The 19,784-nt window shown below is 49.4% G+C and overlaps 1 protein-coding gene across 1 annotated transcript; it reads left to right on the forward strand.

The window, feature by feature from the left end:
• Positions 1–913: 913 nt before the first annotated feature.
• Positions 914–17,791, forward strand: FKBP6 (FKBP prolyl isomerase family member 6 (inactive)). Its single transcript, XM_069089143.1, has 8 exons — positions 914–1,006; positions 1,502–1,619; positions 1,789–1,878; positions 4,757–4,959; positions 9,433–9,552; positions 15,087–15,281; positions 16,888–16,997; positions 17,704–17,791. Exons 1-8 carry the CDS (start codon positions 914–916, stop codon positions 17,789–17,791), a joined length of 1,017 nt encoding a protein of 338 aa, XP_068945244.1.
• The last annotated feature ends 1,993 nt before the right edge of the window (positions 17,792–19,784 follow it).

Raw genomic sequence — 19,784 nt, forward strand, 5'->3', positions numbered from 1 at the left:
TACGCACGCGGAAGGGAGGGTCCCAAACCAGAATATCAGAAAGCGCCCCCCCCCCGTCCCCCATGTGGTGGAGCCAGGTAGGACGACTGCCTAAGGTTGCCCAGTGAGCAAGGGCCAGGGCCAGGGCCAGGATTCTACCCTACCGCCTCTTCTACAAATCAATGGCTACAGCGATATTAATAGTGAATGTTTATACGGTCCCTCTACGTGCCAAACACACATGCACTGTGTTAGGAGCTTCACCATCATTATTTCATCTGATCTTCTCAACAACCCTAGCAGGGCGGTGCTATTATTATCATTCCCATTTCATAGATGAGGAAACTGAGGTAAACAGAGGTTAAGTGACTGACCCAAAGTCACATAGTATTTGAGGCAGGATTTGAATTCTTGTCTTCTTAACTCCGTATCCAGTGACCTATCCACGGCCCACCTCCCCTAGGCGCTCTCTAGGATTACAGAGAGTTGCAGAGAAGGAGGGAGTTTTGCCACTGGGCGTCCTGTGTGCCAATGACCTCACAGAACTGTTGGGTATGGGCTTTCCCCAAGGCAGGGCAGGGTACAGCCTAATGGCTTAACCCATTCTTGCTGCTGCACGGACCTGCCCCAGTAACTGGCTCCAGCCCCAGCACCTGCCCAGGGCTAGTAGGCGGCTAACCAAGGCTGATGCTTGACTGATTGCGTACCCTCGCAGCTGTTGGAGCTGAGAGTCTGTGGGGGGGAAAGCAGGGTGCTGAAACCGACAACGCTCTTCCGGCCTGGGGAAACACGTGCCTTACGACCTACGCCTTAGCGATGATTGGCTGCGAGGCTCACACCTGAGAGCGAGTGGCGACGGCTGATTGGTTGGGAGGGGCGTGTGTGGGCGGGAGCTTGGGACCGATCTTAAGAGCCTGCGCCAAGGGTCCCGCGCATGCGCTGTCTGGGGCAACCACCCGACGAGATGGAGGAGCCTGTGGGGAGCGACTCGATGCCGGCCCTGGACCGCGAAGGCGCGGGAGAGCCGGTGCGCCCCGAGGGAGGGGGCGCTTCGTATGTGTGTCCGTCGGAACTCTCGTGTTACAGAGGGGGAAACAGAGGCACAGAGAGGTCACGTGACTGTCCCGGGCACTCCGCAGCCGAAAGAGCTCTGGGAATTGGGGGTTGGAGGAGGCAGATGACGTAACCTTCCTTCTGCTGCCTCAGTTTACTCCTCTGTAAAGTGGGGGTGGGTGGCCCAGAGGGGCCCTGGCTCCTTCCAGCCCTGTGATTCCGTGATCTTCCCCCTGCCCGGGCCCTTCCAGCGCCATCTTCTTCTAGGTCCCGATTCTTTGCTCCCTCCCCGTGCTTCCTTGGGCCTCAGTTTCCCCCTTTGTACAATGGGGGCTCGGCCTCCCCAGCCGGAGCCAAAGGAAGAGGGTTTCCCCCAGCGTTGCCGTGCCCGCGGCGGGCCTTGGGGTCTGAGAGCCCCCCGAGGCCCCCCGCTGCGCGGGCTGACGGCCTTCCTCTCGGCCCCCAACAGTCACCGTACCAGAGGCTGAGCCAGCGGATGCAGGACGTCACCGGGGACCGGGGGGTGCTGAAGGAGGTCATCCGCGAGGGCGCCGGAGACCTGGTGACGCCCGACGCCTCCGTGTTAGGTGCGGGAGCTGGCAGCCCGGAGCGGCGCGGCTGTGCACGCGTGGGGCGTGACTTGAGCTTGGAGGCTTTAAGAAGAAGCCGGGTGTGGAGGGGATCCCTGCCCAGGGGGCCCGGGGGCTGCATCTGCTTGTTTGTGCATCGTGACAGCTCTCTCCCGGTCTCTTTCAGTGAAGTACTCCGGGTACCTGGAGCACATGGACAAGCCCTTCGACACCAACTGCTACAGGAAGGTCCCTCGCCTCATGAAGCTGGGAGAAGGTGGGTCAGGGCTGGGGAAACGGTCCAGGGTTCTGGGGTTAAGCCCCACCGTAGGTTGGGAGCTGGTTCTTCTGGTGGGAGGGATGGGCTATGTACCTATCCTTTCCTCTCCCATTTCCCCTTGTGACTGAGAAATGTATGAAATGGGCGCCAGGCTGGGGGCACAATCCAGGATCATGCTATTCCCTCCAGCCCACCCGCCTTAGTTGGGTACCTTCTCCAGGCTGACTGTGCCAGGTGCGGGGAGACGCAGTGAAAGCAGCCCCCCTCCTGAGAAGCCACAGGGACTTGTGCCTGGTGATCTCTGCAGGAGGGAGGGAGCATGACAAAGGGGGCCAAGAGAGGCTTTTCAGAAGGACTGGGCCTTAAGCTGAGCCTGGGAGGTGAGGAGCCCAGGAGGAACCGTTAGGCTGGATTGTAGAGCAGTACTCAAAGGGGAGTAGTTAAGCTGCTATGTGCCAAGCATGGTGCTGAGGAACAAATCCTCAGCCTATTTGGAAGGTGATGTGTGTATAAGTAAATGCAGATAGCATCTGTTTTCTTTGGGGAGGGGGGAGGAAGGAGAGCATTTGCAACTGGGGGAGATGGTCAGAAAAGGCTTTTTTTTTTTTTTTTGAGCAAAATTTTGAAAGAATGAAGGGATTCTCTGAGGGGTGTGCTAGACAGGTTGGCAGATGAAAGGTGGGAGTGTTGTGTGTGAGGAACAGTAAACAGTGTAGTTTCACTGGTCTGTGGCATATGGGAGAGGGATCACTGTCAAATCAGGTTCCAGAGGATGTTTGGGGCCAGATTGTAGAAAGCGTTTTAAAGATAAGAGTTTATAAGGGGCAGCCAGGTGGCTCAGTAAGTAAGAGCACTGGCCCCAGTGTTGGGATGACCTGGATCAAATCCGGGCTCAGATACTTTGCACCACACCCAGAAATAACTGGCTGTGTAACCTTGAGCAAGTTATTTAACCCCAATTGCTTAAAAAAAAAAAAGATAAGAGTTTTTATGTTGGATTCTAGAATTGATAGGAAGCTGTCTGAGTTGAGTTGGAGAATGGTGCATGTCAGGTGAATGATTTTTAAACCTTTTATTTCACTTAAAACAAGAATATTTTTCTCCCTCCCACTTCTCCCTTCCTGCATGGAGCTTGGGGGGGAGGGAGGTGGGAAGAGAAAAAGAAACTCTTAGAACAAATGTGCTGTCAGATAAAACAAATTCCTGCCTCGACCCTCCTCAAAAATGTGTTTTGCAACTCTGAGGTACCACATCTCACTGGCCAGATTGGCTAAGATGACAAAACGGGAAAATGATAAATGCTGGAGAGGATGTGGAAAAATTGGTGCATTGTTGGTGGAGTTGTGAACTGATCTAACCATTCTGGAGAGCAATCTGGAACTATGCCCAAAGTGCTATAAATAAGTGCAAACCCTTTGACCCAGTAATACCACTTCTAGGGTTATATCCCAAAGAGATCAGAGAAGTGGGAGGAGGATCCATATGTACAAAAATATTTATAGCAGCTCTTTTTATGGTGGCAAAGAATTGGACATCAAAGGGATGCCCATCAACTGGGGAATGGCTCGACAAATTGTGATATATGAATGTAATGGAATACTATTATGCCATAAAAAATGAGGAGCAGATGGACTTTATAATAACCTGGAGAGACTTATATAAACTGATGCTGAGTGAGGAGAGCAGAACCAGTTGAAATCTGTACACAGTCACAGACACAAAGTATGTGTGACGACCAACTTCAATAGACCGGGCTCCTCTCAACCATGCAAGGTTATAAGACAAGTCCAAAAGATTCATGATCAAAAGACATGTCCATACCCAGGGAAAGCTGCAGAGTCTGAATGCAGAGTGAAGCAAACGACTCACTCTGCTTCTTTTTCTTGTTTTGTTTCCTCTTCCCCACTGATCATTCCATCAGTTACAATCCTTCTCTAGAACCTGACTAATGATTAATGTGAAGATATCTGTAGATCCTATATTCGAGTGCATGCCCCCATGAAAGGAGGGGGGGAGGAGAGGAAGGGGGAGAAAATTTGAAACTCAAGGGACTGTGGAACTGAGTGTTGTAAACTATAAATTAATTAAAAATTTTTTAAAACCCAGTGTTTTGTCTACACCCTGGGTCCATCCCTTCTCCATTGGGAAATGGGGAGCAGGCACCGTCATCTGCCCTCTGCAGCTAGGGTCTGGCATTACACTGACCAGAATCCTCAAGGCTTTCAAAGTCCTTTGCCTTTACAGTGTTGTCCTTTTTGGGCCTGGCAGTTCATGAAAATGCTCCCAGGTTTCTCCGGAACTGTCCCTTTGGCCATTTTTGGCATTAGAGACATCATGATGTTCACATCCCATAATGGGATCAGCCATTCCCGGGTGATGGGCATTCCTTTAGTGTCTAGTTCTTTGCCTCTACAAAAAGAGCTGCTGTAAATAAGTTTGCATACATGGGTCCTTTTCCTCATTTATCTCGTTGGGGTGTAGGCCCAGTGGAGGTGTTGCTGTGTGTATGCACAGCTTAGTGGCTTGGGGCATGGTTCCAAAGAGTTTTTCCACAATGGCCAATGGTAATCACTTAGGTACCTATGTGGAGTAGGGGGCAGGGAGGCAGGGAAATTGGAAGCAGCCTCCCATTAGGGGGCTGTTAGAATAGTTGAGGTGAGAGGACCCCCAACAGACTGCTGAAGGAGCCAAAGTTATCAGCTAGAACAGGGATTCTTTGGTGTTAGCCTCTGATCTCTAGAGTGAACTTAATGGAACAGTCATTTGATATCTAATTAGTGAATGGTTTTGCTGCAACCCTTTTGTTTCCTTTTTCCTCCTTTGGAAAGCTGGGAATAGCCAGGCTTGATTGGAGCCTCTGCCTCTTCTGTTCTAGAGATAACCTTGTGGGGAATGGAGGTGGGCCTGTTAACGATGCGCAAAGGCGAGTTGGCCCGATTTCTCTTCAAGCCGCGCTATGCCTACGGGGCGCTGGGCTGTCCACCCTTGATTCCACCCAACACCACGGTCTTGTTTGAATTGGAGCTGCTGGACTTCCTGGACTCTGCCGAGTCAGACGAATTCTTTGCCCTTACTGCCGTAAGTCCTCAAGCAGACTGTGTTTCTTTGGACCTTCTCTGTCTGGCCTCAATATCCTGCCTAAAGGCATTTGTTTCTTCATGTTCATCTGACCTTCTGATTCTACTTTCTCTCTACCTCCATTCTGAAGCCTTTACTGGTGGTGAAAGGAACCTTTCAACTTAATATATTTTGTGTTTTTAATAAATCAGATGAGGTAATAGATGTGAAAAGATCTTCACAGATGTATGGTGGTGGTATTGACGGTGTTGGCTAAATTGGATGGATTCATTTATTTAACAGTTTACCCCAGTTGCTAACCTTGCTTCCCAAATGGTCTTTGGCAGACATGTTTACTTTCATGAAGTTGTTTTAAAAACCAGTCTGTGATTTCCATTGCCATCTAGTTAGACCTTCTCTTATTTTAAATTCCCTCCTCACACATTACCATCTTTAAGCAGAATCTGTTCTGGTTTGCTTGGCCAAGGATTGGGCCTATGACACTCCTGCCGGTGGTTTGTAAAGCCTTCATCTGAAAGCCTGTTTGGGTTCTTGACACTTGTCCTTTCAGAACTCACCTTCCAACTTTCACCCGCTGTCTTAGTGCATCGCCAGCTTGGAGGATCCCGACTGGCTCGTCTCATCTGACGCGTTGGCCATCATGGCTTTGTGTCATCTGGCCGATTTGACAGTCGTGACTCCTGCTTTCTTCCAGGTCATCGAAAGAAACTTTGACTTGCACAGAGGCAAGAAAAGACCCTTGGGGCACTCTAAGGGATCCCTCCTCAAGGAGATAGCAACTCTGGTTCTGGTCACTCATCCAGCTCCATAGTCCAAATCTTTCTGTCCTGTCCACAAAGAAACCATTATTGTGTCAAATACTTGGCAGAAATCTAAGTCTTCTATTTGCATGGTGTTCCTCTAATGTGTGAGTATAACTACTTGGTCAAGAAAGAGGAAATGAGCTTAGTTGCACGACCTGGTTATACTGGCTCTTAATGATCATAGATTGCTTTACTAAGTGTTGATAAATCATTCCTGGAATAGCAAGATAAGCTCCAGATGGGTGTGTGCATGGCATAGACTTCAAGGGTGACCTTATAAACAAACAAAGGAGAAAAGAGAAGATACCTTTTGGGGCTCTGAAGAGCACGTGACCAAAACAGATGATTTGATCATATAAAATTAAAAAGGTTTTGCACAAACAAAACCAAGGCTAAAGTGAGAAGAGAAGCAGGTAACTGAGGTGGGAGGGGGGGGAGAGAAGTTTGGCAACGAGTTTTGCTGATAAATATCTCATCCCTAAGGTAGACTGGGAACTTATTATAATTTATAAGAATAAGAGCTATTCCCAGATTGATAAATGTTCAAAGGCTGTGAGCGAGCAGTTTTCTGAGGATGAAATCCGAGCTATCAATAGACATGTGAAAAACCATGTTCCAGCTCCCAAATAATTAGGGAAATGTGATTAAAGCCACTCTGCAGGTTCTGCCTCACATATCAGTTTGCCATTTTGACCAAAAAGGATGGTATAAGAATATAAGTGGATTATGATTGGGCCATTAGAAACGATGAAGGGGATGGTTTCACAGAGATTTGGAAAGGCTTGTTTGAACCAATGCAGTATGAAGTAGTGATTTGTAAAATAAAGTGTTGGAAAGACAACTTGGAAAGACCTCAGAACTTTGCTCAATTCAGTGACCTGCCAGGGTTCCAGAAGACTTGTCAAGAAGCATGCTGCCCGCTTCCTGAGAAAGGGCATAGACTCAGGGCTGGAATTGAGACACTGTTTTGGACATAGCCGATACCAGAATCTGTTTGACTATGGCTAATTCATTACAAAGACTTTGTTGGGGAGGGGAAATTTTTCTTGATTGGAAAAAAAATATATTAAATTTTAAAGAGACAAAATAGAAATTAAATCTGGAGTTTTGCCAAAAATGAAGCCCAAATCCCTGGTGTGTAGTGTGCAGAATACCCCCTTGTTTTGGTAACATTGGACTGGGCGTTGACGTTTTTCTGTCTTATGACATCTCTTCTGTGCTGGGTGGTCTTTCATAGTCTTATCAGCACATTCACTCCGGCCCTCTGATGGTGGTTCCTGATGACTTGAACTCACTGAGGGCAACTTGATGCTTTCTTCCACCTCCTTATTTTGGATTTCAACTCTAGTCAACAGTTTTCTAGTTTCTCACTCCGAAATTCATTCCCCTTCATTCAAAGAGAAAATGGCAACTCAGTGTGAGTTGGATTGCTTTACCTTCTTGCCCGTCCAGCTACCCTGAACCCAAGATCCTTTTTCCTTTTGATTTCCTTTGGCCTTCGATGTAACACAGAGAAAGTAAATTCTTTATATCCCTTAGCAGCCTCAGCACCCTCTGAACCTTAATGCTCCTGGCGCTTTTTCGTAGGACTATGCTCTTTTTTTGTATTGTTTCTCTATTACCTGTCCCTGCTTTCACATTTTATGCACAGAATCACGTTGGTCTCTTTGGATAGTGTGCTCTTTTCATCCTTTTATTTGAAACATTTGCACTGTTATTTTTAGAGTTTCAGTGTTGGGAGCCTTCCAGCAATTTGGGGCTTCCTTCCTCAATAGAATTTCAGGTCATTGGATCCTACCTTTCTTTTCTCCAAACCCCTTTGAAACCCGCCTTCTTCCAAATCAGATGTCAGTATTTCCTCTTTTTCAATTCACATGTTCTGGGATGGAAATGTCACTCTGTCCCATTATTTCTGTTCCAGAAACCAGCTTCCTTTGAAGGAGGAATTCTGAAAGGGAGGCCAGGATGTGGGTCATGAAGCAAGAAAGCTGCAGTATGTGGAGTCCTTGGTTGCGCATAATACATTTAAGAGGAATGGTACAAAGGGAGAGATGGAAGGTTATGGATGGTCTGAGAGGACTTTCAGAGTAGGGCATGGCCTTCCCTGTGTGGCTGAGGTGGAGTGGAGGTGTAGATCATGGTGGCTGAGCAGGTTAATGAGAGGGATGGCGACATAGATCTTGGTGTAGGTTCCCCCTCTGAGAGCCACCCTCCCCTTCGCCCACCTTGCACTCACAGGCCAGGTCCCCCAGAGGGCCTTCTAGGTACTCTTGGAATCTCCTAAAAGTAGAGGAGCTACAGAGCATTTCCCCATGAACCTGATGTGCCCTTGCCAGTCCAAGTGGTGCCATTCGGTAGACGAACACTCGGAGTAGGTGGAGAGTTGCACACTCAGGACACGTACTTCTGCCACGGCAGGGCCATGACAGTCTTTCTCTTCTCGTGGCGTCTTCACATTGCTCCTCTGGGCAGAGTAACTGCTTGGGTCAGGCTCCCTGGGCCTGCTTCTTTCTCAAGCTGGACTCCAAATTATCTGAGCCAGTTCTTTTTGTAAGAGAGTTGAGTCTTATCTGTTTTCAAGGCTGTCTCCTACCTTGACTCTGAGGCTAGTTTCCTCCTGGATATGTGAGGTCTCCTTCTGGGCATGTAGCCCCACTGCCAAGTACGACTCTTCTTGGAGCAATTCCCTCTCGGGGCCTGGGGCTTTTCTTCTCTGCTGCCACGGGTCATCCTCCTTAAGGCTGTTTCCTGTCCTGGTTATTGTAAAGGGACACCAGGGATAGCCAGTGGCCAGCTACCTTCTTCATCAGGCTTGACTCATGAATTTCCCTAAGCTCGGTTGTCTCTTATGTACCCTCTTGTACTTTACAGTTGAATGAAATGGGCTGAGGTAGGGAGTGCAGGGGAGTCAGTTGATCAAGGCCTCTTCTGAACAACTCCCCTGACTAAGGACCCTCAAGTCTGAAGGTAGAGATTAAGGTGGAGACGAAGACAGTGAGACAGGAGGAAGAATGACGGCCACCAGCCTCTGGATATATTACTCTTGAAGGATGGACATGAGCATCCAGGGAGGGCAGGATGCTGGGCAATGGCAAGAGAGGAGGGGGCTGGGAGTGATGACAAGGAATGAGGAGCGCGCCTGCCCCTCCTCCTGACTTGGGGTATTGGACTGAGAGCAGAGACGTCCAGTAGTGGTGAGAGGAGTCACGTGGATGGGAAAGGTGCCAGAGGGAGAGGTCTGATAGGAAGAGCAGTTTTGACAGCAGAGGGCAGGGTGGGCCTGAGTTGGATGCCGCTTGGGAGTAAGAGGGGTGCAGCAGCCTGAGCCACAGGTGTTTGAAGAGGAGACATCTGTGGGCCCCTTTCCGATGAGTGAAGGTAGGCCCAGCCAGGATATTGGGATGGGTAGGGTCTGCACTCTGGCTGGTTACACAGGCTGCACGTGCACTTGATCCACGTGTCCTCCCTCAGGTCACAAGGCAGACATTGATCTGGTTTCCCCTTTCTACCCCTGGGCAGCTTTGGGAACCTCACCAAATTCAGCAGTTCAGCCAAACCTGGCCAGACCAAGATGTCTGAAATCCTCTCTGTGTGAAGGACCCTCAGCCCTGTAGTGGCTGAGCCCTTGCGTGCAGTGGTGCCCTCACAGAGCTCTGTCTTGATCCCTCAGAAGCAGCAGGACGTGTTCCCACTCGAGAAGGTGCTAAAGGTGGCTGGCACGGAGCGTGAATTTGGCAACTACCTCTTTCGTCAGAACCGCTTCCATGATGCCAAGGAGAGATACAAAAAGGTAAGAGATCTTGCGGGCAGGCTGCCCACCCACGTCCTCCGTCCCCAAGGGAAGGCATTGCATAGCCATCTTGCCTTGAGTAAGTCGTGTGCACCTTGGCAAGTCCCTGCAGCTTGTTGACAGAACCACCCAAGGCCAGGTGTGGCAGTGGCTGCTGGGTCATTTGCCTCTGCAGGCTCGATTTCCCTCTGGTTCTTCTGTCTGCCTTTTATTAGTAGCCTGCTTTGCTCATCCCCTGGCATGCACACCCACACTCAGGTGAGCCAGACCAACGAGCTGTGAGGACCTGCCTATGTGAGGATTCTCTGTTGTAGTTTCTCACTTTGGCCAGTCCTCCTGATTTTTTATACATCACGTGTAGCTCTGTTCCTGCCTTGCTTTGTCGAACGTTCCCATGGCTTTTTCTCCCAAGGACCCATATTCACACTTGTCTTTGTTAATTTATTTGAGTTCGTGGCATGTTAAAAAGGCTCTCCTTTTTTCTACCCAACAAATTAGCAGTTAGCATAAAAGGTTATTGTAGAGCAGCAATAGATTTATTCAGGGAACACAGTTTGCTTGTGAACTGGAGAGAATGACACCTTGTTGATCACATCTTCCTATGTCAAGAACTGGCCCTTTTGGCTTTTCCATCCTGTCCAAAGTTGTCACTCTCACATCATATACCTCACCCCCTATAGAAGGAGATGAATTCGTGATCGCTCCAAGATTTCTTGTCTAACTGGTGATATCCTTGAAGAAACTGGACATTTGGGAGGAAAATTTCACTTTAGGGGTGAAGAAGTGTTCAAGGCCTCTCCCAAAGTGGAATGTGCTGCCTTGGGAAGCAGTAGGTTCCTCCTCATTGGAGATCTGCAGACAGGCTGAACAGCATCATGTGGGTATATCACAGTGGGGATTACTTTGGGGGTATGTGCTAGATTCAGTAGGCCCAGAGATCTTTTCCTAGTCACTGAATTTTGTTGTAGACATGGATATTTTGCCACTGCCTCCTCAAACTCAACTATTCTCTTTTGTTTTTCAATCATGTCCAATTCTTCATGACCCCATTTGGGGTTTTCTTGGGCAAAGTTACTGGGATGGTTTGCCTTTCTCATTTGACAGATAAGGAAACTGAGGCAGAGAGTTAAGTGACTTGCCCAGGGCCACACAGCTGGTACTGTGGAGGTCCAGCAACCATACTAGTGTGGGGAAAGCTTCAAATCTAGGGTGACAGAAAGGAAAGGGGGGCTCTCTGACTCTTAAGCATCCCTGAATACGCTCTTCTAGTGAGGGGGTGTCAATGTCAAGGTCCAGTGAAGGTCTGGAGGACTGACTTTCTAGGCCCTGAGAGAGGGGCGGCTTACCAGAGGGGAAGGATGATTGTTTGGGTTTGTTATAGGGTCAAGTTTCCATCCTTTGTAGGTTCTTGTTTTTGTTAGGTTAAATTAAGTTGGTGTGGGGCCGCTAGGTAGCACAGTGGATAGAGCACTGGGCCTAGAGTCAGAAACACCAAAGTTCAGACTTACTGACTGTGGGACCCTGGGTAAGTCACTTAACCCCAGCCTGCATAAAACTGGCAAAGGAAATGGCAAAGGAAACCCCCATGAACAGTTGGTCCACAGGGTCACGAAGAGTGGGACACACGTTCAGTGTGTTGCTGCATGAGAGGCCCTGTGAGGAAGCCTTTCACCTTCTTGTGGATACCTAGACATATTCTGATGTTCCCAGGAGAGATCCTGGGTTGAAGGAAGAGTCAAAAAAGAAACTAGTGATCCCAGTTTTCAGCTTCACCTGTAGAGATCCAGAACTGTAGTTGTGGGCTGGCACAAGCTTTCTGTATTTCTCTGTATTCATCATATTTGTGATTTTTAAGCACAGCAACATTCCCTTGCACCAATGTAGCAATTTCTTGCCCTGTTCTCAAATTGTTAGGCTTATGGGCCTCTGGCCTTTACCATGAAAGCCTTTAGGAGTATTTTTGTAGAACTAAGTCTTATTTTCCCTCCATGGCGTTATGTGTATGGTCTCAATAGTGGAATCCTGGAGTCAGAGGGTTTTCTGAGATGAGTGACTTCTTACTGTGTGATGCTAGATTGTTCCAGAGTGTCCTAGCTCCCAGATCAAGCCCCATTGCTGTGACTGTTTCCCCATAGCCAGATCGGTATTGAATTTTATCAGTGTTCTCTCTCTTTGCCAGTTTGGGGGTGAGGTGGGGCCTCAGAGTGGTTTTAAGTTTCACCTCTCAATTACTGGAGTCTAAACAGTTTTTCAAGTGGTTATCGATAACTTTAATAAACACCTGCAAGATCATATACTTACCCATTTATGTTGGGGAAGAGATATTGCTGTATAAATTCATGTTAATTCCTGACACATTTGCTATATCCAGATTTTATCAGATGCATTACTGTAAAGTTTTTCCTCAATTTTTCTATCAGATACGTTGCTTTTTGTTATGTAAAAATGCTTTTTATTTTTTATAATCAAGCCTGTCTATCTGCTGTCCTATGATTTTTCCCATTTTTTCAGCAGATGCATTTTTTTTCTCCAGTTACAATGAGCTAGCTGCCAATGTACATGCCCTCACGGGGTGCAGCCTGTGCTGGCCCAGCTCCCCTCTCACTCCAATGAGACAGACCTTTCCTGTGGACCTTCTGAGTTCCCCCACAGCCTTTTGGTGGTTATGCTGCGCCAGAATTTGTGTTGAGGTGTTATTTTTAAGTTGTTTGGAAGGGAATTTGGAAGAACTCAGCTGAGTCTGTGCCTTTGCTCCACCATCATGACTCTACCCCACTCTGTGCACTGCTTTACAGAAGGTCTAGGCTGATTGTCTTGCTGATTCCATAGGTTTTTGTTCTAGGATTTCGGAATGGCTCAGGTTGGGGAACTGCCAACGTTAGCAGAAAGTGGTCAATCCAAGGCAAAGTCTGATTGCTGCCCCCTTGGTCCAAACTCTACAAGTTCTTGATGTGGTTTTGGGTCTGAGTAACAGTAAATTCTGCTAGAATCAGCTACTCTCAGCCAGTTGGAAACCTCTGCTGGTTCCCAGTGACAGAGCTGTAGGCACCCCTTGGGTCAGGATTCCTGCCTTGGTTTTTCCTCTGCAGGCTTCAGACTGGGCTGAGGGCTAGATGTGAGACCCCACTCTCCTCCTGGGTCTCAACCACACAGCTCTGAACTCGCTGTCTTCAGTACACAGGCTAGAGTGTTCTCCATTTCCTTGGAATGCCCCCTGTGGGAGCAGGGCTTCTGCTTCGTTCACCCTGGCTCTGTGATGCAGAGCAGATGATGGGTGACAAAGCTGCCAGCTGTGGTGCCCCAGTGGGGGTCTGGCACCTCCTTTGGAACCCTAGTGCCCTTGGCCCCTCTCTGTCTCTGACTCACTGTGAGTCAGTCACTCTGGGCTCTTCTGTGTCACTTTTTCTTGCATTTCCCGGCAAGGATTCAGCCTGGCATGTTTTCTAGATCTTTTTGAAGGAAGGGAGGTCACTGTACTTTTCCTTGCTACTCCATTGTCTTGGCTCCTCCTTGGAGCTATTTCCCAGACCTCAGACAGAGGCGATCTTTGATCTCGGCCGGTGTTGATAGAGACGTTGACCTCATCCAGAATGGGGAAACCAGGGTACACCAAGGAATTTTCTGTCACTCACATACAGAGAACACCAACAACAGAACCCAAGCTTCTGGGGACTATCTCAGTCAGTCTTCAGTATTTCCTCCATCTCGGTTGTCTTGATTTTTCAGCCTGTTTTCCAGAAAGGTCTCTTGTGACTTGGCTTTCCCTGGAGGAAAGAATATGGGGAAATGCTGGGCAGTATCAAAAGCCTTGAAGACAAAGACCAGCCCTTATCTGAAGTGGCCATTTCTGCCATCACACCAGAAGCATGGGTAGCTACGTCCTGCACTCTCTTTACCCCTTCCAGCCCCATCCTGTAAATGAGTGGGCTTTACTGGATGCTTTTCTCTTTCTTCATTTAAAGGCAGGAATGGGGAGCTAGCTGCCAGGGGCGGCTAGAGTGGCTGCCATGGGAGTGAGCAGTAGCTGGGGCTTGGGGCTGTTGGACAACAGCACCTGCGGCCTGGGAGACCCTGTCTGCCTTGAGGCCAGTCTTCCCTCTCAGTACAAGGAACAGCCAAGGACTTCAAGGGAAGGATATGCTGGCAGCCTTCCCTACTGCCAGGAGTGAAAGCAGCTGACTGAGACTAGACCATGAAGAGGCAGGTTGGGCTCAGCTCCTGGAAGGACGCTTGGGGCCTAATGACAAAGACAGCAGGCCACTGCTCCCCCGCACTGGGCCCCGGTCTCACAATCCATTCCCTCAATTTTTCTCACAAACTACGAGGTTGGGGGCCTACCAGGTTGGGGAAGGTGACTGGTCAGGAACAATCTGTGTGATACCTAGAGGGAGAACCCCAGGAGAGGGTGGAGAAGGTTTGGGGAGGTGGGCTGCTGGGCAGGCTTATTTGCAGATCTTTTGTGTTAGTAGAAAACCAGGTGGCTACAGAGAGGTGATGGCGTGGCAGAGGGGCAGGCTGAGCCAGGGACGCCCACAGGTGGGAGCTGGGGCCTCCGGGGCTGTAGATAATGCTCTTCTTCTGGTCATCCCAGGGGGTATCTAATATTAGCCCTTAGTCTAGAATCCAGAGGCTTTCATGCTTTCCTGGTCCTTTTGAAATTGTGTAGCTTGGTGAGGAAAGTGGAGAAAACAATCTGATGGGGGCAGGGAGCAGATGCTTGACAGACGCGTGGGCATGGCACCATCTGGTGGAAAAATGATGTGTCACACCTTAATTATAAAGGGCGCTGCCCTCCCTGTGGGCTCAGGGAGGGAGCAACTCGGGCATCGATAAGCACATCGTGATCAAATGCCTGCTGTGTGCCAGGCTCCTCTCTGGTTATGGGGGTGCAGACACACACAGCCTCTGCTGCAGTCAGAGACGCGGTGGCCGTGTCGCCTCTCTGCTGTGTTTTCTCTAGGGCAGATCAAACCTTCTCTTTGTGTAGCAACTTCTGTTTGTTAAACGAGGCTGTGCAGTTGGCCAAGAGCTGCCGTTCGGGGTCAGACCCCATAGGCCCATTTAGCTGTGAAAATCGTTGCCAGCAGAGACTCCTTTGCTCCTTTTTGTCTGGTTGAATTTTGTGTCGTCTCTGTTTCCCTCATGTGATTTCAAACTTTAATTTTCCAGCCTATGAAGGAATATTATGTGTTCACAAGAGGTTCATACTTTCCTTATGGCAGTAATGAGGTTCCCTTGAAAGCAAAGGACTTAACTCTTTGAACTCGGATGTGGAAATTCATTCACTCTTTGTTGGGCACACCTTCTCTTAAAGCCCAATGCTCTTCCTAACCTGTATTGTTGGACTTTGTTGTGTTTCTAGTCAGTGAGCAAATAGGAAGCCCCTGCTGTGTGCTAGGGTGCTCGGTGCTGGGGATACAAAGGCCGAAATGAGCCCGGCCTGAGCTCTTCTGGGGGTAAGCATTCTGGCTGCTTTCGGCTGCTCACTCTCTGAGATTTCAAACGTCTCTCTCAGCTGCTCTGTCTCCCTACAGGCCTCCTCGATTCTTTGCCGCAGGCCTTTTCACCCTGGGGAACAGGGTCAAATAGAGAGTGCCAAACTCCTGGTCTTCCTTAACCTGTCCTTCACTTACCTCAAGTTGGAACGACCCACCCGGGCCCTGGTCTATGGAGAGCAAGCCCTGGCTATCGATCAGAAGAATGCCAAGGCCCTCTTCAGGTGTGGACGGGTGAGTGTGAAACTGGTCTTGTTAGGGGAGAGATTCAGGAGGCCATGGCCCTAACACAGGAACCTTCTCAAAGCCCATGTTCTTCCAGCATCCCCAGGCCCTGGCTGGCCAGGTCGCTCTGTCTCCCCCTCAGGGCTCCAACAGAAGACCAGGGGCTTGGAGGAGGCCTTCTGATCCTGACTCAGGAGCTTCCCGCAAGGGCTTCTCCTGCCCATGGGTGTCCATTCATATCAGATAACTTTTATCAAGGGGTATGTGCTGAGGGAGTAGAGTAAGAAGAATCGACATTAAACATTTCCCAGAAGTCTGGGACATCCTCTCCCCCCAGCACATACCAAGCCCAGGGGAGCGCTGGTTCACACTTAGTGTGAGTAGCGCTGTGTGCAGAGGATAGATAGCAGCATATAGCTTCTGGCTGCTGGAAATCCTCCTCTCCTCTTTGCAAGACTGTTCCCATAGCCCTCCAGCGTGGCATGACTCTCCAGCTCCTCACAGAGTCCTGAAGATGCCTTTCCCCAGTGTATTTAGTTTGTCCTTGGCTCCCAAGGCCGATGCAGTATCTACTGTTGCAGGGATGTGATGCTTGGATGAGGACACCAGAAGAAAACCAGAGTCCTCTGACTGGTCTTCCTCTGTCCACGATGGGATGGAAGACCAAGACTTAGCCCAAGCCAGCTCTCTTCCTCTCCCCCCACCCCAAGCTTGGCTTGGTGGGCTAACTTCCACCACTGAGCAGCTAAATGGCATAACTTCCCCTCAGCTTCGTGCAGGCCCCAAAGGGTGTGTCCAAGGCCTCCAATCAGCCCTCCAGATAGACTTTCTGTTGTACCTGGTTGAAATGCCATTGATTGGGGAGAGGGTGGCAAGAGGGGATCTAGACTTTGTTCACATCTTTCATTAAATTGAAATGTTTTTTATCTGACAAAGGTCCCAGTATAGTTCTTACCCATTTCTTTTTTTTTTTTTAAGCAATTGGGGTTAAGTAACTTGCTCAAGGTTACACGGCCAGTTTTTTTGTGAGGGTGTTAAGTATCTGAGGCTGGAACTGACCCCAGGTCCTCCCGATTCCGGGGCCGGTGCTCTTACTGCACCATCTGGCCGCCCCAAAAGTTTTGTTTATCTTTTTTTTGCTTTTTGGAGAGCAGTTGGGGTTAAGTGACTTGCCCAAAGTCACACGGCCAGTAAATGTGTCAGGTGGCTGAGGCTGGATTTGAACTCAGGTCCTCCTGACTCCAGGGCTGGTGCTATTCTATTCACTGTACCACCTAGCCGCCCTCTTACCCATTTCTTTTTTTTTTTTTTGCTTTTTTTTGGAAGGCAATTGGGGTTAAGTGACTTGCCCAAGGCCACATGGCTAGTTTTTGTGTTGTTTCTGAGGTCGGATTTGAACTCAGGTCCTCCTGACTCCAGGGCCAGTGCTCTATTCACTGTGCCACCTAGCTGCCCCAATCTTACCCATTTCTTTAAGTAAGATTAGTTCATTTGATTAATTCAGGTAACTCCCCCCCCCCTTACTAAATGTGGATTACTTTAAGAATTGGACTTTTTCCAATTTGTTTTTCTTTTCCCAAACGTGCAGTGCAGTCATTCTTATCTTTAATGGCAGGCTTGTCTTATCATGACTGAATATGAGAGAGCCCGGGATTTCCTCGTCCGAGCCCAAAGAGAGCAGCCTTTGAATCATGACATCAACAATGAGCTGAAGAAGCTGGCCAGGCAAGTGTCCCTCCTGAAAGACTGGCCTCTGGGCCTCACTCGTCATCAGGGCACGTTGGGGGCTGGTTCCAGGAGCGCTCAGGGTGCCCACAGATGGAAGTCAGTGTGTGATTTCAGTCTTACTGTGCTTTAAGGTTAGGAAGGAATTCCTGAAATTCCTAAAAGTTTTAGGATATTCTAGATATTTCCTTTCTGATATTGAAACATAACAGTCTCCAGTGAGGGGTGATGATTCTTTACAAGAAAATTTCATAATCATCCAACCAAAGCCATTGCATTCAGGGGCTGGTAAGCCATGGAGCCATATGAACTTGAAAAAAAATGTCATTATAAGTGGTTTCCTTTGTAGGCACATTAATTATTTTATGAAATTATTATAAAATAAGTTGCCCCTAGGCTTCAGCAGACTGATGCCAAAGGGCTCAGTGACAGCCTTGGATCAGCCTCGTCTGGGCCTTCAAACTGCTCCATCAGAAGGAGAAGCTTCCTTGGACCCCGGGTTTGCCGGCAGTCACCTCCCTTGGTCCTAGCTCAGTGGCTGTTGGCCTGAGTGTTAGAGAAGGACAGCGCCCCCAGCAGGAGCCATTCCTAAAGTTCCAGCCCTCTGCTCCATGACAAAAAGGTCAGAGTCCTAGCTCTGGGTGCTTGTAGGCGCCATCTCCTACAAACAGGCCTTTCAGAAGCAATTTGTTCTCTCTTCCAAAAGCTGTTACAGACACTACATGAATAAAGAGAAGGAAATGTGCTGCCGAATATTTTCTCCTCTTCATTCCTCTGCTGTGCAACAGAACTGAAGGTAAGTTGAGAGCCAAAAGAGGGTGAAGGGCAGGAGCCCCTTGGGCCGGGAGGCGGGGACCAATGGAGGGATAGATAGATTGAGGATGTGGCAGGCCTGCGTGGGAGAGAACAAGTGCCCACTGACCATCCTGTTTGGAGCCAGAGGCCAGATGTAGAGGTGGGGCCTCTCCTGAAGTCTGAGGCCTCCAGGAGATGGGGAATGGGGTAATGCTTCTCCCTGTCCCCCGATCACTTAGTTGTAATGAGTGCTGTCGTTCACAGCAGCCCCTTCCTCTAAGCACCCCCAGGGAGATAGTGGTGGCGAGGATTATTGGCCCCATTCTACAAATGGGGAAACTGAGGCCCCAGGCATTTACACAGTAGTGAGTGGCTAGAGTTGGATTCCAGACAAGGGCTCACTCTTTCACACCTAGAACTTTGTTGGTCTCTCCTGCTGGGCTGATCTCCAGTAAACTATGGGTAGCAGAGAAATGGCTGATACAATTGAAGGGAGAGCTCAAAGCTGAAGAGCTCTCTCGCTCTGGTTTGTGCGCGAACCTGAGTCTTTCCCGTTTCCTGGGCTAAGACAAGGACCTAGGTTCATTTGTCTCATCTTGAATGGGAGCCATCAGCTTCTGAAACCCGAGCGTTGTCTTGGGGGAGTTTTCTCATTGGGTTTTTCTGCTTGTCCCCCCAGCCCTTGGGCACATGGGAAGTCTTTAATGAAAGCATTTCCATCTCATTCCATGTCAGGGCTCCTGGAGAATTCAATCCAGCCCAGTTCCCACCACTAAGATTTCCCTGAGTGCACAGAATAATAACCCACTTGCTCAGTCAACTGTTACTTAATCCATGGAAAAAAACCCACCTGCCTCAAACACCTGCTCAGCCATGTAGATAAGTCTGTTCTCCTGAGGGAAGTTAAACAAGAAAGCAACTAACAACAGCTGCTGAATGAAGGCTCAGTGATAAACCTCCAGCCTCCAAGCGGCCCTGAGAGGCTGGCTGTCAACAGGCCCATTCATGGGGGGGCCTGGGAGCTGCCGCTCCCTGCCTGCTCAGGTGCACCAGGTTGAGAGCAGCAGTGAATGCCCCGTCCACATCCTTCCCCTTGCCCCCAGGACTCCAGGGAGCCATAAGGGAAAGATCTGCCAGTATTTGAACTGGGAAATGGCTCGACACCTCCCCCCCTCCACCCTGTTGGGCTCTTCTTGGCATGCAGTTATCCTCCCGGGGACAGTGGGTTTTCTGCATGTTCTGAACCCCTTGACACGTTCACCTTTTCTTAGCTGGGAACAAATCTGGTGTGTCCTAGTTCAGCTGGGAGCTTGGTTTTCCTGCAGGTGCCAGGCCTCGAGGCTTCCAGCCTGGGGTGTGCAGTGGGTAGAGCAGGGACATCAGGAGACATGAGAGAAGCTCAGCCTTGGATCTTTACTAGATTCGTGACTCTGGGCAAGTCACCTGAGCTCTGCCTCAGTTTCCTCAACTGTACATGGAGATGATAGCAGTACTTTCCTCCCAGGATTGTTGTGAGGATCAGCGACGTGGTATTTGTAAAGTGCTTACTTAGTCTGAAGCCCAGCACAGAGCATGCCCTTAATCAGGGCTTGTCCATACCTCCCCCACCTCATCCCCTGGTCCCAAGCTGGTGGGGGGTGGGCCATGTGTGCAGGGAGCGGCTGCTGCTGTGCCTGGTGTTCGGCCTCTACCCTGGGCCTCATCTGCTGCTTGTGGAAGGTCCTGTTGAGGGACTGTCAGTCTCTGCCTTGTTGCTTTCTTCAGGAGCCAGTTGTAAGGAGAGTCTAGTTCACCTGCCCTCACCTGGGGCTTGTCATGCTGTTGTTATTCTCATGTGGTGCCTGCTTGAGAAATCTGACCATGGTCATGTAGCTAACGGCTGCAAGGGGAACTGGGAGCCCCACTTCTCGACCGTGGCGTGAACCAGCACATTTTTAGTGCTTCTTACAGCCTGAACCTTGTGCCATCAGAACTACAAGTGTTATTTTTCCA

This window comes from Petaurus breviceps, unplaced genomic scaffold, assembly GCF_028583685.1.
Source record: "Petaurus breviceps papuanus isolate PSGF00001 unplaced genomic scaffold, PetGlider_PUasm1.0 186, whole genome shotgun sequence".
Taxonomy (NCBI): domain Eukaryota; kingdom Metazoa; phylum Chordata; class Mammalia; order Diprotodontia; family Petauridae; genus Petaurus; species Petaurus breviceps.

Coding starts and splice junctions, on each gene's coding strand:
- FKBP6 (XM_069089143.1), top strand. CDS start 914: ATGCGCTGTCTGGGGCAACCACCCGACGAGATGGAGGAGCCTGTGGGG. Junction 1,007..1,501: donor GCGAAGGCGCGGGAGAGCCG/GTGCGCCCCGAG, acceptor GGCCCCCAACAG/TCACCGTACCAGAGGCTGAG. Junction 4,960..9,432: donor AATTCTTTGCCCTTACTGCC/GTAAGTCCTCAA, acceptor TTGATCCCTCAG/AAGCAGCAGGACGTGTTCCC.